The sequence below is a fragment of the Peromyscus eremicus genome, chromosome 1, assembly GCF_949786415.1.
Source record: "Peromyscus eremicus chromosome 1, PerEre_H2_v1, whole genome shotgun sequence".
Classification (NCBI taxonomy): domain Eukaryota; kingdom Metazoa; phylum Chordata; class Mammalia; order Rodentia; family Cricetidae; genus Peromyscus; species Peromyscus eremicus.
The window spans coordinates 25,128,662-25,151,115 of NC_081416.1; the positions used below are offsets into that span (position 1 = coordinate 25,128,662).

Consider the following 22,454-nt stretch of genomic DNA (forward strand, 5'->3'; position numbering starts at 1 on the left):
TTTGTGACTGTAATGTATGAGTATGTGTGTATGTATGCATATGCATGTATGTACATGTATTGTGATAATTTGTGTGTTGTGTGTGCATGTGATATATGTTTGTGACTGTGTTTAATGTGTGTATGAGTGTGCATGTATGTACAAGTGTGTAATAAAGTGTGTGGTATGTGTTTGTGACTTGTGTAATGTGTCTGTGTGTGTGTGAGTGTGTGTGGTGTGTGTGTTGGGGTAGAGTGTATGTGTGCACATGCCTTGATACATATGCAGAGATCAGAGGGGATTTGATTCTCTTTCTCCTGTGGATTCCTGAGATCAAACAGGTCCTCAGGCTTGCATAGCAAGCACCGTTATTTGCTGAGACGGTTCATTGGCGTCTTAATAAATCATTAAGATTTGACAGTTATCAACTGCTTTTCCCCCTTTTGAGGAAACTTTAAGTCTCCCAGACATGTCAAACTGCAAGTCTTAAGTAGACCACAGCTGTCCCTTACGTCAGTTTTGACCTTTTAACGTTAATATTCTTACATTTTCACTAAGTGTAGCGTCTCTGGAAAGATCAACACCTCTGAATTTACATATGTCCAATATTGTATTTTTATTCTATTACTTAGAACTTCTTTATATTCCTTTTTCTTAGAGCAATGGTACTTTTTTTTCTTTTCTTTCTTTCTCTCTCTCTCTTTTAAAAAATGAGACAAGGTCTCACTATGTCCCTGGCTGTCCTGGAACTCACTATGTAGACCAGGCTGGCCTGGGACTCAGAGATCCGCCTGCCTCTGCCTCCCGAGTGCTGGGGTTAAAGGTGTGCACCACCAAGCTTGGCCCTATAGTTTTTTCCTGGGTCTTGTGCATTCTAAGCAAGCATTCTGTCACTGAGCTGTGTCCCCAACCCCAATTTCTTCTGGTCTTATGTAATTCATATTAACTAACAGTTTCAAAAATATTTTAAAAGCTATTCTTTTAAAATCATAGCTCTCAAGTTGGGAATTCTGCCTGATGTTCTTAGGTTTGCCCAGTTTTTCCTGTGCCCACTGTTCGATGCAAGCTGTAAAGACAGAGAGGTGAATGCAGTTGATTCGGAGCACGAGAAGAACGTGATGAACGACGCCTGGAGACTCTTCCAGCTCGAAAAAGCTACCGGGAATCCCAAGCACCCCTTCAGCAAATTTGGAACAGGTTTGTCAGCGTCCTGCGTCAGCTGCTGTGCGCCTGGGTCTCTGTGAATCTCCTGGGTCCCTGCACAGTGTTTGCATAGCTTCTCATTTCATTTTGAGTCCCATTCAAGTAGGAGTCCACGTATTTCAGGAGTGGAACAGTTAAGAGCTGTGTGTGGTTACCAGCCAGGGCTTCGAGCATGCTAGGCAAACATTCCAAATGAAGCTACACCTCTATTGTGTCTTTGAAACTGAGTCTTGCTTTGTAGCCCAAGCTAGCCTCAAACTTAAAATCCTGCTTTAGCTCTCCTGCTGCCAGAATTACAAGCAATTACCCAGCAAGGTGACTGCTTTTAAAAATGCTTTGCTTAAACTATGAAACGATGATAATATATTATTTAGTATACTTATACATTTATGTTTATTTTCTAGATTAATTTCTTTAAGTTTAGATACTATTTCCTAGACACATAATAGCATATAATAGAGAAATTGACATAACTATAGAATTAGGTGTTTGTAGAAGTTAGTTAGAAAGGTAGGCAACAGTGGTTTCCTAATTGTACTCTTATAGACATCTCCCTCCCTCCCTCCCTCCCTCCCTCCCTCCCTCCCTCCCTCCCTCCTCTCCCCTCCCCTCCCCTCCCTCTGTCCCTCCCTCCGTCTCTCCCTCCCTCTTTCCTTCTGTTCTTTCCTTCTCTTTTTCTCTCTCCTTCCTTTAGACAGAGTCTTTTGTATCTCAGGCTGACTTTATCACACTCTGTGGAGGAGGATGGGTGATCTTGAACTCTTGATTTTCCAGTGCTAGGATTATAGACCTGACCACCACATTATTTCTTTTTAAATCTGAATCCCTGCTTGGTGTCTACGTGGCTTTTCCTCTTTCTTTTTTCTACACATACCTTTGATTTTAGTTCTATAGGTTTTAATAAATTAGAAGCCTCTGTTTTTCCATGTTTGGTTTTGGGATTTGATTGAAGTGGGAGCAGTTGAGGATTTTCACAAGCAGTCTTGGAATGGGAAAGGAGAAAATGCAGTTGTGCTTGTTCTCCGTGACCTGTTTGTCCTGTTGTAACCCCAGAGACACCAAGAGCAACTGGGTGTAGTCACTTGGGAAGGAAATAAAAGAGGAAGGGAAAGAGTGGGTGGCCCTGCTTGACACATTGGTGGACCAGAAAGCAAGTGGGAGGACTCTTGGGTGGGGCCATGTTTCTGCTGTGGGTGACACTTTGTATGCTAAATTGTTAGGTAATTTTGTGTAACAAGTTCCAAGGTTATAAATGGGGCCATGTTTACTTTGTCGGTCACTTGTCAAGTTATTTTTTTATTTCTCAGAATGTAAAGGGTATTGTCTACACTAGCAGGGTCAACAGGTGGGGATGGAGGCAAGGCAAACCCAAGATTTCCCAGGAGTCAGATCAGGCATGATTTCCCAAGATCATCATCTCTTTCCACCTTGCTGGTTTTTATTGAATGCTGTGTTAACAAGCATTTTTCTTTAAGTAGAGCATTTTACTTAGCGATTGGCTTATTTTTTGTTTGGTGTTTTGAGACAAGGTCTCCTGTGTAGTCCATGCCTTAAAGTCACCATTTTCTTCCTCAGTCCCCTGAGGGCTGTGGTGACAGTTGTGCGTGTTATTCATGTGGCCCACACTGGCCTCAGACTCACTGTTGCGATCCCATTCATGCAGTCCAGGCTGAGCTCTGGTTACAGGTACGCACCACTACATCTGGCCTCCTTTGCCCACAATTGGATCAGGCTATTTGTTTTTTGACACAGAGTTTCTCTATATAGTCCTAGCTGTCCTAGAACTCATAATGTAGACCAGGCTGGCCTAGAACTCACAGAGACCCACTTGCCTCTGCCTCCCAAAAGTTGGGATTAAAGGTGTGTGCCACAATGCCCGGTGGAATAATTGATTTTAAATATAACATATTTATGTAAATGGATCATTTTGATCATCATTTTTGTGTATATCTGTGTGTTCTATGTATGCTATGTTTGTATGAGTGTTTGTGGAAGCCAGAAGAGTGTGTCAGGTCTGTGGACCTAGAATTATTAGGCGGTTGTGAGTCACCTGGTATGGGTGTTAGAAACAGAACTTGGGTTCTCTGCAAGAGCTGTATACATTCTTAACTGCTGAGCCATTTCTTCAAGCCCCCAAATCTAATTAGATTTACAAAGAAATGTAAAACTAGTTCCAGAGTTTTCATTCTGAATATAGTTTGAACTGGAGTTCTAGTGTATTCCATTCTCAAACCAACTGTTGGACCAGCAAGATGGTTTAGCCTGTCAAGGCACTTCCTGCCAAGCCTGACCTGAGTTTGATCCCTGGGACCACACGGTAGAAGAAGAGAGGTAGCTCCTGCAGGTTGTCCTCTGACCACATGCACACCCACACAATGTATACTCAATAAAATACATAAATAAAATGAGCTGTCACTTTGCTGTACTTGGACCAAGCATAGTCAATTTTGTTTTTAATTAACTACACAAATAGGTTGGATCTTTTTGTTTGTTTTTGAGACATGGATTTTCTTTAACAGCCCTAGCTGTCCTGGAACTCACTCTGTAAACCAGGCTGGCCTTGAACTTACAGAGATCCACCTGCCTCTGCCTCCCAAGTGCTGGGATTAAAGGCGTGTGCTACCATAGCCTGGCCAATAGGTAGGATTTTTATAACAACTCTTTATATAGGATAAAACCAGTGAGAGAAAAAAGCTTCAATGGCAGATATATACAAAGTGGAGACTATCAGTCACAGATGCCGCTTCTCCTCTGATTCCTAATCATGGGCACGCTAGTTCTACTCTGTGATTCCTAGTTCCAGCAGCAATCCAGTTAGCAGTGACTTAAATGCCTTTGTGCTACAAATCAAAACCAGTCGCTCTACCACTAGGATATTTGGGTTTCAGTCAATGAACAGCTTAATCATCATGGTCTTTTGTAATAATCCAAGAACGTGGTTTATACATTGCAGAATCATTAACAGAGGAGGCCTTCAGTCACACTGCTGAAAGCTGCAATATGGTCTGAGGATCAGATTTCTATTTCTATAATGCGACCATTCATAAAGGTTATGACGCCAGTGTGTATTGCGCAGATGTTAATTCCTGGTCCTATGTCAGGGTGAGGTATATACAAGGCCTTCCTAAGCCTTTGCCTTAACTTCTGTTCTAGTCTTTCCTACTTTAGTTTACTTCTGAAACCTGATCTCACTCTGTTGCTCCATAGACCAGGCTGGCCTGAAATTAAGAGATCGTCCTGCCTCTGCTCCTGAGTGCTGGGATTAAGGGTGTGTGCTACCACATCCAGCCTCCTTACCCTGCTTGGCTGGCTAAAGCTGAGTGTAGATTTTCTGTAGAAGTCCAGTCCAGTCAGAGGTGACACTCAAATGTATATACTTGACTGTAGCAGAAAGTTGAAATGAACAGAATGTTCTTCTGAAAGGGTCAAAGCTAGTAAACATGCAAAAAGAAAATGTACAGCCCTTACCACCCCATGCTGAGAAAAATTATGAGTAGCCAGGAACAAGTATTTGTCTCATTTCCCCTGTGTTCCTTTAATGTACCAGTTCAGGCTGTATTTTATTCGCATAGTAGGTCATGCCTAGAAGCAGCATAACAATGACAGACAGAGCAAGACTCCCCAGGAGCCCAGGCCCTCTGATGATCCTTCTTCACTCACTGTAGGTTGGGATGGAGGAGAAAGGCTTTCCATGCACTTTGATCCTGAGCAGGCTACAGGGCCTCCAATGAGAGGCTTCCTGATAGGTCCTGTACCTTCTGTCCATGTGGATAGCCCAGCAGTTAAATGACATTTTTATTCTGCGTTTTGGCACAACTAAAGGGGCAACACCTTCATGACTGCAGATACCAGTTTTGAGTCCACCAGTGTCCACAGAGTGAGGAGCTGTGGCCAGCAGATACACCAGTACCAGATTTCTACACTGGCTGGCCCATACCCACATTCCCTCGGGCTGCTGTGAGCTGAAGGTCTGTCCAGTCCCTGCTGTCACAGATATCTGGGTCAAAGCCACCTTCCAAAAGCCGCTTAGAATAAAGTATCCTATCAATGCAGGCTGGTAACAAGGAAACAGTATTCTGAGAACCATTTATGAAAACATGGTGGTGTGTGAAGGTGTACCCTGTAATTGCTGTATTCGGGAGATGGAGGCTAGATGATCAGGAGTTCAAGGTTATCCTCAGATAAATAGTGAGTCTAAGTACCAGTCACATGGTACCCTATCACAAACAAACAAAGGTAGGGTACTGCTGATGTGGTGGATGGAATATGTGTAATCCATAGGATTAGATCTTTGCTTCAGTGGTCACTCAGTGCTTTATCTGAGTTCTTCACAAAGTTCAGTGGACATATTCAGTGCTGTACCAGCGGTGATCTGCAGCCTAAAGCAGACGCAGCATCAGCTTCTGCCACCTGGGCCAATCAGAGGCAAACAGAGCTCACTCTGGGCTAGTGGTGGCTTCTTGCCCTTGACTTTCTGACATGACACCTTTGTAATAGGTGTGATGTTTGTCTGTTGGGCATGCGGTGTTTGTCTCTCTGTGAAATAGTAAGTATTGATCGTCAATGCCTTCCCTCCCTGATTCTGATTCCCTTAATTCTATTACTCATTCTCTGTTCATTAGCGTGTAGAGACAGTGAGTAGAAAAACCCCTTTCTACAGTTTGGTGGGCCAGTGGCACAGTGATTGCACAAAAAGCAGGGTAACTGCTCCGTTCATTCTGTTCATTTACCAGTTTTCAAAACAGTGTGTCGGTTCCCTGCCATCCTTCGGAGATGACTCATTTATTTTTGAGTATCACGGTCCATTTGTGGATGTAGAAATATTGAATATATTTTAACTGACTTAATTGTTTTTACTCTCTGAGCTTTTCCATGGGCCTTGTGTTCTTGGGCCCCTTTGCCTCCTTCCTTTTTTTCCCCCAAAGTAGTTGAACATTTTATTCAGAAGCAAAGTAAAATTACGGTTTGCTACACTGGGAGGGAACAGTGGGGCCATCAGACCTAAACTACTCAAGGGCATTTATTTCTGTAAAAAAAAAAACATTCTTCCTTCCATCCTTTGCGGGGATGGGGGTGGGGTGGGGGGGCTCTTCAAGAAAGGGTTTCTCTATGTAGTCCTGGCTGTCCTGGAACTTGCTGTATAGACTAGGCTGGCCTTGAACTCAGAGATCCCTTGCCTTTGCCTCCTGAGTGCTGGGATTAAAGGTGTGTGCCACCACAGCCCTGCTTTAAAAAAGCATTCTTATTTATTTATTATTCCTTTGTTTTTACAATGCTGGTATAGAACTCAGCCCATGCCTGCTCAACGAATCATCCACCATTGAGTTACACTCTTTACTCCCATGTTTCTTTTGGGGCTGTATAGTTATGGAAAGCTAGAAAGTTTACTAAAACAAGAGACAAATCAATCAAGTGTAAGGTATTTTGTGATAGCGCTTAGGAGGGTCTCCTGAAGTCTGCTTTTTAGAACACATGTCTTATACTTGGTTATATTTTCTAGGAAAATTCATATGCATAAAAACAACTGTAGTATCTTCCAGGATTTTTAGAATACCAAGAAGAAAAGATTTATAAATTTTTTTACTTTATTATTATTTAATGTGTATAAGTGTTTTATCTGCATGTGTGTACGTACACCACATGTGTGCCAGATGCAGAGATCAGAAAAGGGTGTGAGTCCCATGAAACTGGAGTTTGGGTCTGGGAGTTGAACCCAGGTCCTCTGAACCATCTCTCCAGCCCCCAAGAAAGGGCTTTTAAAAAAAGTCTATACTGTTCCAACTAACTGCAGCTGATGTTAGCATGAGCATAATGTTCTAAACCCTGGGTCTTCAGAGCATGGAGGACATGGCTGTGCTGCCGGTCATGTAACAGCACCTTTACTATTACACACATAGGTGGAGATACCTATAGTCTTTTTTTTTTTAATATTACTGATTTTTATTTACTTATCTTTATGTGTATAGGTATTTCACTTGCATGTATATCTGTGCACCACATGTGTGCTTGGTGCCCACAGAGGCCAGAAGAGGGTGTCACATTTTCTAGGACTGGAGTTACAGACACTTGTGAGCTGCCATGTCGGTGCTGGGGATTGAGCCCAAGTCCTCTGGAAGAGCAGTCAGTCTCTTAACCACTAAGCCATCTCTCCAGGCCCAAGATACCTATAGCTTCTAAGAGATATCTAAAACATCGTGCTGACTTCTTCTCACAGTAGAAGAAATGCATCCCTGACCTCAAAATATACGGGGAAGTCTATTTTAGTTTCTTGAAAAATTAGAATTTGGATTACTAATACTGTTTATAAGCTTTTTTTTTGTCTTAAATACAAATAGTTGTTACAATGAAAATATACAGTACGTTAGCACCAAGTTCGTACACTTTTTGCATTAAGTACAACTTAAAATGGTTGTTATAATGAAAATACAAGTGCATTTAATGGACTTTATAATTTTCAAAACCCTCTTCACATACATATCACATTCTTTTCCTTGTGGTGTTGAGGATATGCTGTGCACATGCTAGACAAGCATTTTCCACTGCTGAGCTACCTCCCCAGCCTCCTTATCCTGTTGCTTAAGCTGCCTGTCTCACAGTGGGGAGTGAAGGGGTCCAGGATCGGTCCTGCCCTTGACCACCAGGCTTGTTTCCATGTCACCCAGTTTACAGATAAAATCTTTGATGCCTTTGAGATGTTTGGAGGCCTTTTCAAAGTTACTTAATTTTCACCTGATGGCATCAGGACAAGAATTCCTGAATGTCCCAAATGCTAGACAAGGCAGGATTTCACCCAGCAGACCTAGGGTGAAAGGGTCACAGTCAGCATCCTAATGTCCTTGGTTCAGAGCTAGGGCTTGCTTTAATATTGACAGAGCCAGGTCGGATTCATGATCCGAGTAGCAGCATTTTAATCTGGTACAAATGACCCAGCTGAATTAGCACTAATTTAGGACAGTGTGTGTCTGCAGAGTGAACTGTTGATTGTTATCTCAGCTGTATTCACGTTGTTCTCTACCTGTGGGGTTTTGAGTGGGAAACGGTCATCAGGACATTTATTGAGCTTTCTTCTCTACTTTTCTAGCTGTAGTGTTTATGTTTTCCCATTTGGAATACATGCATCTTTTTGTGTGATATATGCATAAGCCAGGATTCCTTCCCACACTTCCCTATACACAGGTCCCTAATATACAAGGTCTTTATTATAGAACACCACTGATTTTGACATGCAGTTTCACCCTAGTTCTCATAAGAGAGCTTACACCAGCATACCATGTACATCACTTGAGAGCTATAAAAATAACACCGCATCCTATTTTTCCCAATTTAGATGAAACCCATGAGAATTCACACCACAAATTTAATGCTTCTTCTCAAAATAGTAAACTTGTTCTTTCCTTTCCACAAGTAACTTGGTAAGTTCCGAAAAGATCCCCCAGTGAGTCTGTCCAATTAATTGTAGGATGCATGGGGAATTGAAAACTAAAGCAAGTGAGAGTGGAAGCCAGTGGGTCTCGTTTTGTCTAAAAATGTCTGTCTCCTGAAGATTTGAACAAGTTTTTCATTTGTTTGCTGTCGTTTGAGACAAACTGTTTACTCAGGCTGACTTGGGGCTGCAGTCCTGCCTGAGCCTTCTGTTAGGATTATAAGCATGTGCCACCATGCCTACCAAAGAAGCACAGCTTTCATACAGCATTTTCAGTTCCTTATGGAAAACTCCAGTTGAAAATATGACTAGTTAGCCAGATGTGGTTTTGACCCCAGCACTCAGGCAAAGGTAGGCAGACCTCTGAGTGCAAAGCCAGCTTGGTCTATGTATCAAATGAGCCTGGGATACAAGAGACCCTGCCTCAAACAAACAAGCAAATAAAATTAATGCTCTATTTTTATTGTATTGCTCTGCCCTGTTTATTCACTATATGTTCAAACATAGTGTGTGTTAGTTTCTTACATTCATCTTATAGTTTCTCAAGTGTCAGTAATAATGAAACTATAAAGTGCCCAAATTTTGCCCTTTCTAAGAAATACCTTTCATCTATTTTTAGGAAACAAATACACTCTAGAGACTCGACCCAACCAAGAAGGCATCGATGTAAGGCAAGAACTCCTGAAATTCCATTCTACGTATTATTCATCCAATCTGATGGCTATTTGTGTTTTAGGTCGAGGTAAGAACTCTTTACAAAATTCAGACAATTAGTGGGGTGGTTTTTGGGTTTTTTTTGTCCATTTTGACTTTACAAAGTATTAGAAGGGTGTGAAGTGTAGGAGAAGTTTACTTAAGCCCGCTGTCTTCCGAAGAGAATGAAGACCTGAAGAACGTGGATTACTGGTAGGTTCTCTAACTATAATAAGGAAGGGATACATGGTGGAAGAGCGACAGATTTGATCTTACAGTAGTTAAAAAATCTGCAAATGAAAGGAAAATGTAGAGGACAGTAGATGGGAGGAAGTATCTCTTTATTTTTAAGGTGGAAATTAGTGATAATATGTTGTTTCTCTGTCAGACTGTTGTGTTCTGTTTTTGCTTTGCTTTAAGTAGTGCTGGATTTGGATGTGGCTGCTGTTCTGGATTGCTGGTGGTAAATGGGACTTTCAGCTGCCCTCGTCTTTCTGAAGGGCAATTTATTTTTATGGTTATTTGAGGCAGGGTCTCACTGTGTAGACCAGGCTGGCTTTGAATTTGTGGTAGTCCTCCTATTCCTGCCTCCCAAGCATTGGGATTATAATCCTGGCCCAGAATTGAAAGAGTTATATCTGCGTTGGATACCAGACAAAAATGGAAAAACAGAATACTAAAAGTGGTGTAGCAGTTAGAATGCATAGTCTGTAGAGTTCAATAGCCTGACTTTGAAGGCCAAATATACCACTGCCTACTTAGCTCTGTGGCTGTGAAAACTTTTCTAAACATCTGACTTCACATTTGTGAAATGGGGCCTGAGAGGTTGTCTTCTGACCTCTGTGTATGTGCACACAGGTAAATAAATGTAACTTTAAAAAAAAAAACTTTATCATACTGCTTACTAAAGATATATAGGCCTAGAATATTCAGTATTACTGGATATGTAGAACCCAGGCCTGGAAAATGAGTACGTAAAAGCTATGTTGTATCGCAGGTAAAAATGAATGATTTCTGTCAGTATTTGTTGGATAAATACTAATCATTGTTTTAACTTCAGCAGCACAGTGGCTGCCCCTTAATCTACTGTTATCTCAGCCAGCAATTTCGATTCTGCAGTTACCTGCTTGCTTCTCTAGCAGCGGCCAGGCCTGATAGGAATCTTATTCCCGCAGGTACTGGCTCTGCCGCTGCCTCTAAAGGGAGCTTTAACTAAATCTCTATCATTCTATTTATGAATAAGACTCAAGATTCAAAGGCTGGGGTGAAAACCTGCTAGCGCAGAGAGGCTGGGACACATTAGCTAACCTTCTCTCCTCACTGGCATCTCCGAAAGGCCCACGCTTCCACTTAACTAAACCAGAAAAAGCTGCGCTACTCCAAACCCCACCCTACTACTTTGTACTGTGTCTCTCTCTCTCCTGGATGCCCTATGAGGCTCTATGATTATTTTTTGTCAACTAGTTGCTAACTCAGCCTCTTGACCCAAGATTAATTTTATTTTATTAATGTAAATGCAAACTCTGGCTGGGTTCATAGTGTGATTGAATATCCCCCAACAGCTAATGGCACTGGCTGATTAAACTTGAACTCTGCCCTCAGTGTTTTTGATTTAACGGAAGTGATAGAGTAAGGATCTAAAAAAAAAAAAAAAAAAAAAAATCAGATGTTTCATCTTCCTGGTCGGTACACGTCACTTCCAGCCTGAGCTCTGTAGAGTTGAGGGTTCTGAGGGAGACATGAGGAAGACATACCATCTTTTACTGGATTATTAGATGATTCACTTTTTCTTTGGGGACAAGAGGAAGACTAGCTGTGTGGAAGGGTCTCTGTGACAAGAGGACAAAAACATTGTTCTAGTTGTAGCAACACCAACTGTCCAAACATTTGGCAAATACTTGGGAGGCATAGGCAGGTAGATCTCTGTGAATTCCAGGCCAGCCTGGACTACATAGTAAATTCCAAGCCAGCCAGGAACACAACTAAGTGTTCTGTTGTCTTTGATATTTGTTTTGAATTTGTTGCAAGGTAATATATATGAATAATATATGTGCAAGATAATTATTACGAAGACTGTCTGGATATTTGCAGTCTATACAGCAGAAGTGACTGGGAGTGAGTCACAGCTCTCCGTGGTGCACAGAAGCTTTCGATGCAGTGGAAGGGGTAGGCTCTGGCTGCTTCATCTTTACGAGATACAGGGCTTTCTATTTTATTTTTCTAGGATTTTCTTTAAAACTAGGAGACATTTCAGAGATGCTAAGGCCTGAAATCCTGTCTGTGCGTCAAGTTCTGATTGGTTAAATTCCATTTTCTCTGTTTCTTGTAGAATCTTTAGATGACCTAACTAATCTGGTGGTGAAGCTATTTTCTGAAGTCGAGAATAAAAATGTCCCTTTGCCTGAATTTCCTGAGCACCCTTTCCAAGAAGAACATCTTAAAGTATGTGCTCACAATTCTGTTATTGTTCCTTTGTGAATGTAATTGTCATGGCAATCAAATCAATTTTATGTGTGTTAGGAACATGTATCAATAGAAAACGCACCAATATGTTTTGATCTTTGCACGCTAAGAGTATTTTGTGTAGCTGTGACCTTGGCAGGCTATTGAAAATGTTGTCAGTGCCAGAAGGCAAGTATCCAGAGCTGTCTCAGGATCTAGGGCACCAAGCCCGGATCACTTAGCCCATATAATAAAATTGCACTGCAAGAGAACCACCCTATTCATTTATTTCTTTGTGGTCACCTCTTTGCAGTCTGGCAGCTAATTAACCAAAATCAGTATTCTTTGTTATTAATATTTCACTCTGTAGAAGTTGTATGTACCAAATATTTTGTGATTTGTCCTTTTTTTTTTTCCTGTCCAGCAACTTTATAAAATAGTACCCATTAAGGATATTAGGAATCTGTATGTGACATTTCCCATACCAGACCTTCAGCAGTACTACAAATCTAATCCTGGTCATTATCTTGGTCATCTAATTGGGCATGAAGGTCCTGGAAGCCTGCTGTCAGAACTCAAGTCAAAGGGTAAGTGTCTGTGGGCAGCGCTCTGAATGTGGCACCCCCATCTTTACTGGGTCCCTCATTGTCACCTAGGCAGGGGTTTAGATGACACTGTTTGTGGTTTTCAGTAAAGTGGTCATTGTTAGTGTGCTCTTGCTTTTTGTTTGGAGCTCCTTTTCACAAGGCTGTTTTACCCTTGAGTGTGTATTGACCAGTGAAGGTGAGCTATTTGAAAAGGTGCCATCATGCATGTTGGAGTTGAACCTGGACCGTTGTACCTGCTAGGCAAGTGGTCTACCCCTGAGCCGTGTACGCAGCTGTGCTTTAAATGATGGAGAGGTTGAGAAAGTAAAAGCCCAGCTGAGTGTAGTGGCACATCCCTGTAATCCCACCTGTCAGGAGGACGAGGCAGGAAGATCACCGGTTCAAGGCCAGCTTGGGCCACATAGTTCATGACCAGTCTTTCTCAAAACAATAGAAAAGCCTGTGATGGATTTTTCCCCCCAACAGTATCTGTACATATTGCTGATATACCTGCTTCGATCCATCAGATCAGAAAGATGTAGGACCTAGAAAGGAGATGGTTTCCAAAGTCCTTACTACTGTATACATTTAAGCACGTGTCTAATTGCTATTGGGGGTTGATTTGCTTTCTGAGCTAATTTTTTTCCCTGCAGGGTTCTTTTTATTTCTTCAACTATATAGTATGGCTATTCCTTGGATGTAGTAGTGGTGTACACCTGAATTCCAGCAAGTCCAAGGCCATTCTAAGCTACACAGAGAGTTCCAGGATAGCCTAAAACTACATACCTAGACTCTGTCTCAGAAATATCAAAAAACGGGGCTGGTGAGATGGCTTGCTGCCAAGCCTGACCATGTAAGTTCAGTCCCCAAGACCCACAAGGTAGAAGGAGAAAACCGATTCTCTCAGGCCCCCTTTTGATCTTCACAAGCACACTGAGATCAAGTGGCATCACACACACATACATGCATACAGAGAGAGAAAAATAATATGCAGTTAAAAAACTGGGGTCGGGGAAGTGTGGCTCAGTGGTTAAAGCTCTTGCCATGCAAGCATGAGGACTGGGGTTCAGATTCCCGAGAACCTACATGTCAGTTTGTAATTCCAGCTTCAGAAGACAGAGTCAGGGGACCCCCCAGAACAACTGGCTAGGGAGACTAGTTCTACCCGTGAGCTCTAGGTTTGATTGCAGCATGCTACCTCAATAAATACGGTGGAAGAGTGATCTAGGGCGATTGCACTTCAACCTTGGCCCCTACATGTACATGCACACATGAAAATAGAAAAAGAAAAGAAAAATTAACGATGGGAAAACCAACACGCCTGTCTATCCGTCCCCAGGCCCAGTGAGATGGTTCAGCCAATAAAGGTGTTTGCTACCAAGCCTGATGACCTGTAAAGCCACACCTCGGAACCATGTAGTGGGATGAGAGAATCAGCTTACAAAAGTTGTCCTCTGACCTCTGCTTGTACACTGTGGCACATGTGTGTGCCCACACATACACAAATAAAATTAAATTCTTTTAATGTTGGGGCTGAACAGATGGCTTAGAGCAGTGATTCTCCACCCGTGGGTCACGACCCTCTGGGAGTTGAATAACCCTTTCTCAGGGGCAGCCTAAGACCATCAGAAAACACAGATATTTATATTACAATTCATAACAGTAGCAAAATTACAGTTGTGACATAGCAACAAAGATAGTTTCATGGTTGGGGTCACCACACCATGAGGGACTGTGTTAAAGGGTCGCCTGCTGCATTAGGAAGGTTGAGAACCTTAGAGGTTAAGAGTGCTTATGGCTTCATCAGAGCACCAGCTCACTTCACACGTGTGCACATGCACACATGTAAATAAAGAATGTTTTTAAAGTGTTAAATAAAATAGGAAGTCTGTGTGTGCATGTATGATGTGCAGGATTGAAACCCAGGTCCCATATAGGTGAAGTAAGCACTCTGCCACTGAGCTATACCCCTAGCTCTAGTCCGAACATTTTAGAAATCCCTGTCCTGGAAGAAGCCAGGATTGGCATAGTGTCCCGTCACGGGAGGAGGCACTTGCTGCACAAGCCAGTTGAGCTGAGTTTGACCCTGCATCCCATGTGGAGGTGGAAGCAGAGAACTGTCTCTACAAGGTTGTGTCCTGACCTCCACGTTACATTCTGGCACGTGTGTACCGCACACACACATACTCCTTGCACACATAATAATAAATAGGATTTTTAAAAAAGAAAAGCCACACAATTAACTTTGTTGTCTTTTTCTTTGAATGTTGCAGGCTGGGTAAATACCCTGGTTGGTGGACAGAAGGAAGGAGCCCGGGGTTTTATGTTTTTCATCATTAATGTGGACTTAACTGAGGAAGGGCTATGTAAGTATTGATTGATTTATGTTTTCATTTCTCAGGCCGTAGGTCTGTTTCATGTTGAATAGCTGTAAACACTTTAGTTCATATGCTTTCTCCGTTGTATTACTTCGCCTTGTGATAATCCTTACCCCCTGGCAATTGACTTTATGTTATGTTGGTAAAGTGTGTACTTGTCTATGCTGTCACATACCCGTGAGTCCAGAGGACTGTGTGTGGGACATCTAAACCCAGACTCGGAGCTGAGGACTCCATTTTCTGAAAGGGACCACCTCCACTTGCCTGACTTCCCTTAGGAGTGATCCATGCTTGAAGGATTCAAGGACTGAATGGTTTTTAAGTGTGCCCCTTTTTTCCAGTACATGTTGAAGATATAATTTTGCACATGTTTCAATACATTCAGAAGCTACGTGCAGAAGGACCTCAAGAATGGGTTTTCCAAGAGTGCAAGGTACTTTTGTTTCACCAAAATTTTTCTTAAGGAATCTATTTTTCAAAAACAAATATATGTGAACTAATTTAACTTTAAGGCCCAGTTAAACTTTTGTTTTTTCCCTAATTAAAGTCTAAAATGTTGCAGTACGTAATTGTGTTAGTTAAGGCGTAGGTGTAGCAGTCTGATTTGTTAGGTGGGGCACTATTTAGGGGTTGAAGTATCACGTAGCCTCTTTAGGAGGAGAGCTAGCATTTTTCAGGATTTGTGTTATTTCTTACTCGAAGCTGCATACTGGTGATAAAACTCTTCAATGAACTCTAAAAGAAACAATAAATTGTTTCATGTATAATAATTGTGTTCTTCAAAGCGATTCTATTATATGGGTTAGAAAAGGCTCCATTTTCCTTCCACCCCTCTTTCTGAGACAGTGTCTCACTCTCTAAACCAGGCTGGCCTTGAACCCACAGAGCTCTCTACCCATGGCTCTTCCTCCTGAGTGTTGGGAGTACACCACCATATCTGGCTTTTTTTTTTTTTAAATATATAAAAGAGAAAGTGCTTGTCTTTCAAATTTTACTTATCTATTCTTATTATTTATTTATTTATTTATTTATTTATTTATTTATTTATTTATTTATTTATTTATTTATTTATTTGAGACTGCGTTTCTTTGCATAGCCCTGGCTGTCCTGGAACTCGCTCAGTGGACCAGGCTAGCCTCAAACTCAGAGATCCACCTGCCTCTGCCTACTGAGTGCAGGGACTAAAGGTGTGCGCTGCTACCGCCCAGCTGTTTTTCAGATTTTCAAAGACTTCTTTTAAAGGAGATTAAAAACATACTTATATATAAAGACCTATTAAAATTCTGACACATATTTTGGATTGGGTAACTTTTCCCACTGGTGCTGGGGATCAAACGCTGTACCTTGTGCGTGTTAGTCAAGCACTCTACCACTGAGCTATGTCCCCAGACTGAAGAACATCCTGTTAAACTTGTAATTATTGCTTGTGGAAATCATGACGACAATTTCTAATGTGCAGCATTTCTTTGGACAAGTCTCCAAATCATCATCTGTGGACTATTTGGATTCTGCACCTTGTCCACAGTTCTCTGATGCCTGGACTAGTCCTTGCAGTGATTTAGGCAGTGGAACTTTTTTTTTTTTTTTTTTTTAACTTCTGATCCTCCTGTCTCAGCCTCCTAAACATGTTAGGATTCCAAATCTGTGCTGTCATGCCTGGGTGTGGCTCCTCTTAGTTTACCTTCATTTAGAATTGTTTACTTATTTTTATTTTAAGCCTATGTTGATAAGTTTTAAGTTATTTTTTTCCATGTCTTATACATTCCTAATTCAAGTACTGCCAGTTTTTCATAAGTGTAATGGTGATAAAATTAGAATACAAAGAGTTCAAACAAAACACTGAAAATGTATTTCTGAATAATAATTGGCTTACGTCTAATTTCTGTTTTAGGACTTGAATGCTGTTGCCTTTAGGTTTAAAGATAAAGAAAGACCACGAGGCTACACATCCAAGCTTGCAGGGAAATTGCATGTGAGTTGGTTTGCCTGTCTGCAGTGCTGTGTGGATCTTTTAGATCTCTGTGTGTTACTACAGTGCTATACAAATGATACAGTTGGGACTCATACCACCAGACCTTTTAGCACTGGGCAACCTCTGATGACAAGAATGTTTGGAATATTACAGCTCCTTATCCTAAAAATTACCCTCTCTGGTATTTTCATTACACGGGCGTTTTGCTTATTGGCGGCATTTTTCAGTTCTACAGCGTCTGTTGAGCACTCCCTCTGAACATTTCATATCGTCAGCTTTCCCCATTCCGTCACCACTTCAGTCTGAGCTGCTGTCGTTTCTCACCGCATGCTCTCTTACCTAGGTTCTCCATTCTGTTCTCCACGATAACTTACTTTTCTAGCTTCAGTGATTTTTTTTTTTAAGGCATACATCTTTAAAATTATTTATTTTGTGGTGTTGGGGTCAAACTCGAGGCCATATGCATGCTGGGCAAGCACTGTAAAACTGAACTCTGCCTCCAGCCTCGCAGTGGGTTTTGAAAACTAAATTCAGATTGTTTTATCCCTCTGTTTAAAATTCTCCAACAGTTTTCCCTTAGAATGGTCATAAAATCCAGACCATCCTTGGCCTACGAGGTGGTCTGGGAGGTGCCATGCTCCCTGGCCACATTCCTAGCCACTCTCCAGCCTCCCTTTCCATTCCTGTCTGCTCCGGTTGTACTGGTTTCTGGCTGATTTTCACACTGGTCGTACCCCTTTCCTTTTGCGTCCATGGCCTCTCCCAGGCGAGCTGGGCTCTGAACCACCGAGCTGCGTCCCCAGCCTCCTTCTTTGCGCTGGTGTTTTTGTCGTTTGAAACACTGTCACTAAGTTGCTCTAGCCGGACTTGAGCTTGCTTTGTAGCTCTGGCAGGCCTTGAACTGCGGTCCTGCCTCAGCTGTGGCTGTCGTCACAGGCCTGTGGCGTCAGGCCTGGCTGTCTTTTTAGGGCCTTTACACTCGCTGTCCTCTGGACATGGAGCGCTTCTGTCTGGTATTTGCATCTGTTTATCATAGATGGCTTTTAGGAAGACCTTCCTTGACCTCCCAAACTGAAGCCGTGCCCCTGCCTCTGTGCCTCTGATTTTCTTCACAGTACCTATCATTACTATTACACTGTTTGTTCATTGTGCCAATTAGAATCCATGTTCCCTGGAGAGCAGGGACTTCGTGTGTCTTTCTACCCTTATGCCCTCAGTATTTGAAGTGATGGCTAGCACAGAAAAGGTGTTCAACAAAATTTTCATGGTGAATCAGTCTGTCTCTGTATTCTAGAAATTAATTTTACTAAAATGCCGGACTTCTATAATGGTTTTATACACGAGCCAAAATATAATCCATTTTGTAACTGTTTGTTTGATTTCATTCATAGAAATTTGAGAGAAAATTATTTCTAAAAATACATGTATACTGTATATTAACAATCCTGTAGATTCCAGTATTTCATTCTCAATTTTTTTTCATTAGCAAACACCAATTCTTAACCAGAAATACTGTACTTTTCCTCAAAAGAAACATGAGAGCCAGGTGTGGTGGCTCATGCTTGTAGGAGGCTGAGGTAGGATGTTGAGTTCCAGGCTAGCCTGGGCTACAGAATAAGATCCTACTCTCCCTCTCCCCACCCCCAAAAAGATTTTTAGTCTGAGTAATTCAAGTCTATAGGAAGATTGACAGTGTACTGGCAGAATGATAACATTATTATGAGACTTGAGGATGTGGCAGGTTGGACCAGGAATCGCTGAGGAAGGATCTGCTGTGTTTGCACAAGGCCCTGGTTTAGTCTCTGGCACTGTAGAAGATAAAGATGTGGTAGAGAGAGCCAAGTAACATGCTGGGTCACAGAGTGTTTGCTAATAGAATAAAATGAATTGAAGGAAAGGGACATATTAACAAACTTAATTTATTAGAAATCTGCTTACATTAATAAACTGGGGTAGCCTTCAAATATTAACTATTTATATTTTCCTTTTTCAAAGTATTATCCCCTAAATGGAGTACTCACGGCTGAATATTTACTGGAAGAATTTAGACCCGACTTGATAGACATGGTTCTTGATAAGCTGAGACCAGAGAATGTCCGGTGAGTTATCTGCAGATTTTACTCTTACATACTAAACTTTTCTCATGATTAGAATCTAAAAATTCATGATGTGAACAAAACGCTGTTATTTTTATTTATTTACTTTTGAGACAAACTCTCATTATGTAGCCTTGAGTGACCTGGAGCTCACTATGAAGACCAGGCTGGCCTCACACTCACAGAAATATGCCTGCCTGTTTTCAGAGTGCTGTGTCTAATGGTGGTGTGCCCCACTGAGCCTTTGAACTTTTTTAGTCAGGTCTGATTACCAGCCTGTTATGATGGTGCTCACCCATAATTCCAGCACTTGGGAAGGAAGCATTCAAGGCCAGCCCTAGTTATATAGTGAGTTTGAGACCAATTTGTGTTACATGAAACCTTGTCTCAACATACAACCTAAAATTGACTGCAAAAGTAGATGACAGTCTAATGAGCCAATGCCAGCCCGTCTCTCTTCGTTCGTCCTCCAAGTCCAGCGATAGAACTGACGTAAAAGGAAAACAAATTCAAACTCAGTCTTTCCTGTACTCTAACTTCTCATACCAGGTGGATGGAAGGGTCTCCCCTTCCCAGCAGGCAAGGAGTGCAACAGTAGTGGACACATGCAGGTGTCCTCTCACAGCAGCACAGCTCTGACGCTGCCCATCTGGAGCTTGGATTTAGTTGAGTATCTTGTTTAGTGATGAAATGGAGAAAGTGTTTGGATTAGTACAGATTATTATCAAACTTTGTTAAAGGCTAATACAATGCCTTAGTTTTTAGTTTAAAAAAAATACATTAAGAGTCAAAGTTTAGAAATCTTTCCCATCGAAAATAAGTTATGTGATCATTGAGAGATTAAATCTCTGTTTTCATGTATCCAATCATAACAAATTACAGTATGTCTTGTGTACAGGTTTTTGTTTGTTTTTAAGATTTATTTTGATTTAATTTCTACATGTCTTTTGTGTGGTGTGTACAACATGTGTGAGGGTGCCCTTAGAAGTCAGAGGGCATTGGATCCCCTGGAGCTGGAGTTATAGGCGGTTGTGAGTCACCCAGTGTGTGTGTCAGGAACTGAATTTAGGTCCTGGAAGACCACTGGACCATCTTTCCAGACCAGTTTTTTTTTTTTTTTTTTAAAGAGGAGGCCTCACTTTTTAGCCCTGGCTGGCTTCAAAGCTGCATCAATTCTCCCACCTCTACCTTCTAGGAGCTGGAATTCCAGGCATGCACAGCCACACCAGTCTTTGTGTTTAAAGACAGTCTCTCATGGTCCAGGCTGGCCTTCAGCTCACTGTGTAGCTGTGGATAAGCCTGAACTCCTAAGCCTCCTGCCTTTAACTCCCCGGTATGAGATTACAGGTGTGCCCTACCACGCCTAGCACCCAGTCAGTCTTATTGCTGTAGTTGTCTATTTCTTAATTACTCAATATCTGATTATAATGTGGACAATCTTACTCAAAAACAAGATGCTAACAGAAGCTAAGCTCTGCCGGCTGTCACTCCCCTCCTACAGCAGTGCCTTCAGCGGAAGATAATTTACTTAAATACTAAAGAATGGAAAAGTCCGGACCGGTCCTTCTTGTCAGCAAATAATAGTAGAGAAAGTTGACAGTCGATTCTAATGTAAACGGGGTTGCTCATTCCTAGGTGGGGATGTGGTAGAGTCTGCATGATTCATATGCTAGAAAGTGACCCAGCACAAGTGCAGGCTGTAAGCCTGTCTCCTGAACTCATTCCTATGTTTAGACAGAAAATGAAGAAGTTAAAATATTTATAAAAACAATAAAGCCAGCTGGGCAGAGGTGGTGCACGCCTTAATCCCAACACGTTAATCCCAAAGGCAGGCAGATCTACAGAGCAAGTTCCAGGACAGACAGGACTGCACAGAGAAACTCTGGAAAACAAAACAAAACAAAAAATCCCAAACAAACAAACCCGTAAAATACTTGGGAGTTCAACCAGAAGTAAACAAGACCTTCACACAGAAACTACAAAACATCTGCGGGTGTGGCAAGTTTGAGGTCAGCCTGGGCTATATAGTGAGTTTGAGGCCAGCCTAGGCTATATAGCAAGACCCTGACACAAAAAAAAGAAAAAAAGAAAAAAAGGGATATACAGGACCACAAAATGTATTATCAAGTAAACAAGCTTATCATGCAAGCCCGATGACCTGAATTTGATCCCAAGGTGAAGGAAAAAACTGACTCCACAAAGTTGTTCTCTGACCACGCATGCACAATGTAGCATGTGTACCCACATACACGACATGCCCTCACACGTGCCCGCAAACACGCACACACACTTGAAAAATTGTGATTTAAAAAGTACTATTTGCTTGTCAGTACCAACGGTTTTAGAAGTGAACCTGCTGGAGCCTGTGCTTTACTTTTGATTAAATTGCATGTTTCTAAATTTGATATCTTGTGCAATTAGACATTAAGAATCTCCTTTTCCTCTCACAGTCGCTTTGAAGAAAAGTGTTTTTTTGTAGAGGCTTAGATTAGACTCTCTGATTGCTGTCATCGTAACTGCGACAGGTTGGTCACTAAGGAAGTGCAGAACAGCCTGGGATAATCTCACCAGCTGCCAGGCGAGAACTGTATTGCTCTAAAGTACAATTACTTTTTAAAGGAAGTCCTCAGCATGAAAAGAATGTGAGAGGTTATTGGAAGTAGCCCACCAGTCTGCTCTGCTTATGCTGTATCACTTAAGTAATGACCGTCCTCAGTCTGAATTCCTCTAATGATGGAAACTCGTTAAGTACGGAGGTAGAGAAATTTCTCTTCAGTGTTGGTACTGTTTACTGGTCCATGGGTATTACCTGTTTCTACTTCATCATCAAAACTCTCCTCTGTATGTCTTTGGTGTGTTTATCATATTCTACCTCGGTGCAGCAAGACTATCTTCTATGGGCCTCACTTAAGTCAGAGTGATTCTATTCATTTGGGAGTTGTTATTCAGGTGAATCCACTCCGGGCCTGTCTTCTGGTCTGTTTCAGACTTAACCATTGGCTGTAGAATTCTGTCAGTAGTCTGTGCTTAATCCCCTGGCTTATGGAGCTCGGGTTCTACTCCTTTCTCTTTCTAAAAACACAAGAGCTTGCCCCCCTCTACTGTTCTGGCTCTTTTCGTATCCTCCAGCCTTTCCAAAGGAAGATGAGCAGTGGTTTCTGCTAGAGTTCATTACTTCCTTATATGTCACAGAACGTGGTGAGCATCTGGGCTTGGAGCTGTGATTTTATCTGACTCACGTGGGTCACCTATCCTGAGCGGCCGCCTTTTTTTTTTTTTTTTTTTTTGGTTCACTGACACAGTTTAAAGATCCATGGTGTTTTTCCAAAGATAATGTAGTAAGACAAGCATCATCTCTTTTAACATGAGATTAGCTTGACACAATTTCCTTTTTTAAAAAAATTTGTTTGTGTTTTACGGATATGAATGCTTTAAGCCATGTGTTCTCTTGAGTATGAGTTTCCTCTAGGTAAGAACTGTGTTTCTTTTCAGAATCCAAACTGGTGTGGGGGTCAAGAAGAGTTGACTGAATATTCCTCACGCTTCTAGCCTCATTTTTCCTCTTCCTTACTTAGTTTAAAAGTAATTCTTCCTTAGTTTCAGAAGCACATATAAGGGCTGGAGTGGGGACTCAGTGCTTAAGAAGACACACACGAGCGCGCGCGCACGCACACACACACA

At 41.7% G+C, this 22,454-nt stretch overlaps 1 protein-coding gene across 2 annotated transcripts in view; it reads left to right on the plus strand.

The window, feature by feature from the left end:
* The window catches only part of Ide (insulin degrading enzyme), a 100,623-nt gene that overhangs the window by 36,249 nt on the left and 41,920 nt on the right, over positions 1-22,454 (plus strand). For both annotated transcript variants that reach the window (XM_059258665.1, XM_059258659.1), the window contains exons 4-11: positions 1,007-1,176; positions 9,225-9,347; positions 11,628-11,740; positions 12,165-12,327; positions 14,601-14,693; positions 15,047-15,138; positions 16,597-16,677; positions 18,673-18,776. In XM_059258665.1, coding sequence (XP_059114648.1) covers positions 1,007-1,176; positions 9,225-9,347; positions 11,628-11,740; positions 12,165-12,327; positions 14,601-14,693; positions 15,047-15,138; positions 16,597-16,677; positions 18,673-18,776 — 939 coding nt within the window. The remainder of the gene's footprint in view (positions 1-1,006; positions 1,177-9,224; positions 9,348-11,627; positions 11,741-12,164; positions 12,328-14,600; positions 14,694-15,046; positions 15,139-16,596; positions 16,678-18,672; positions 18,777-22,454) is intronic.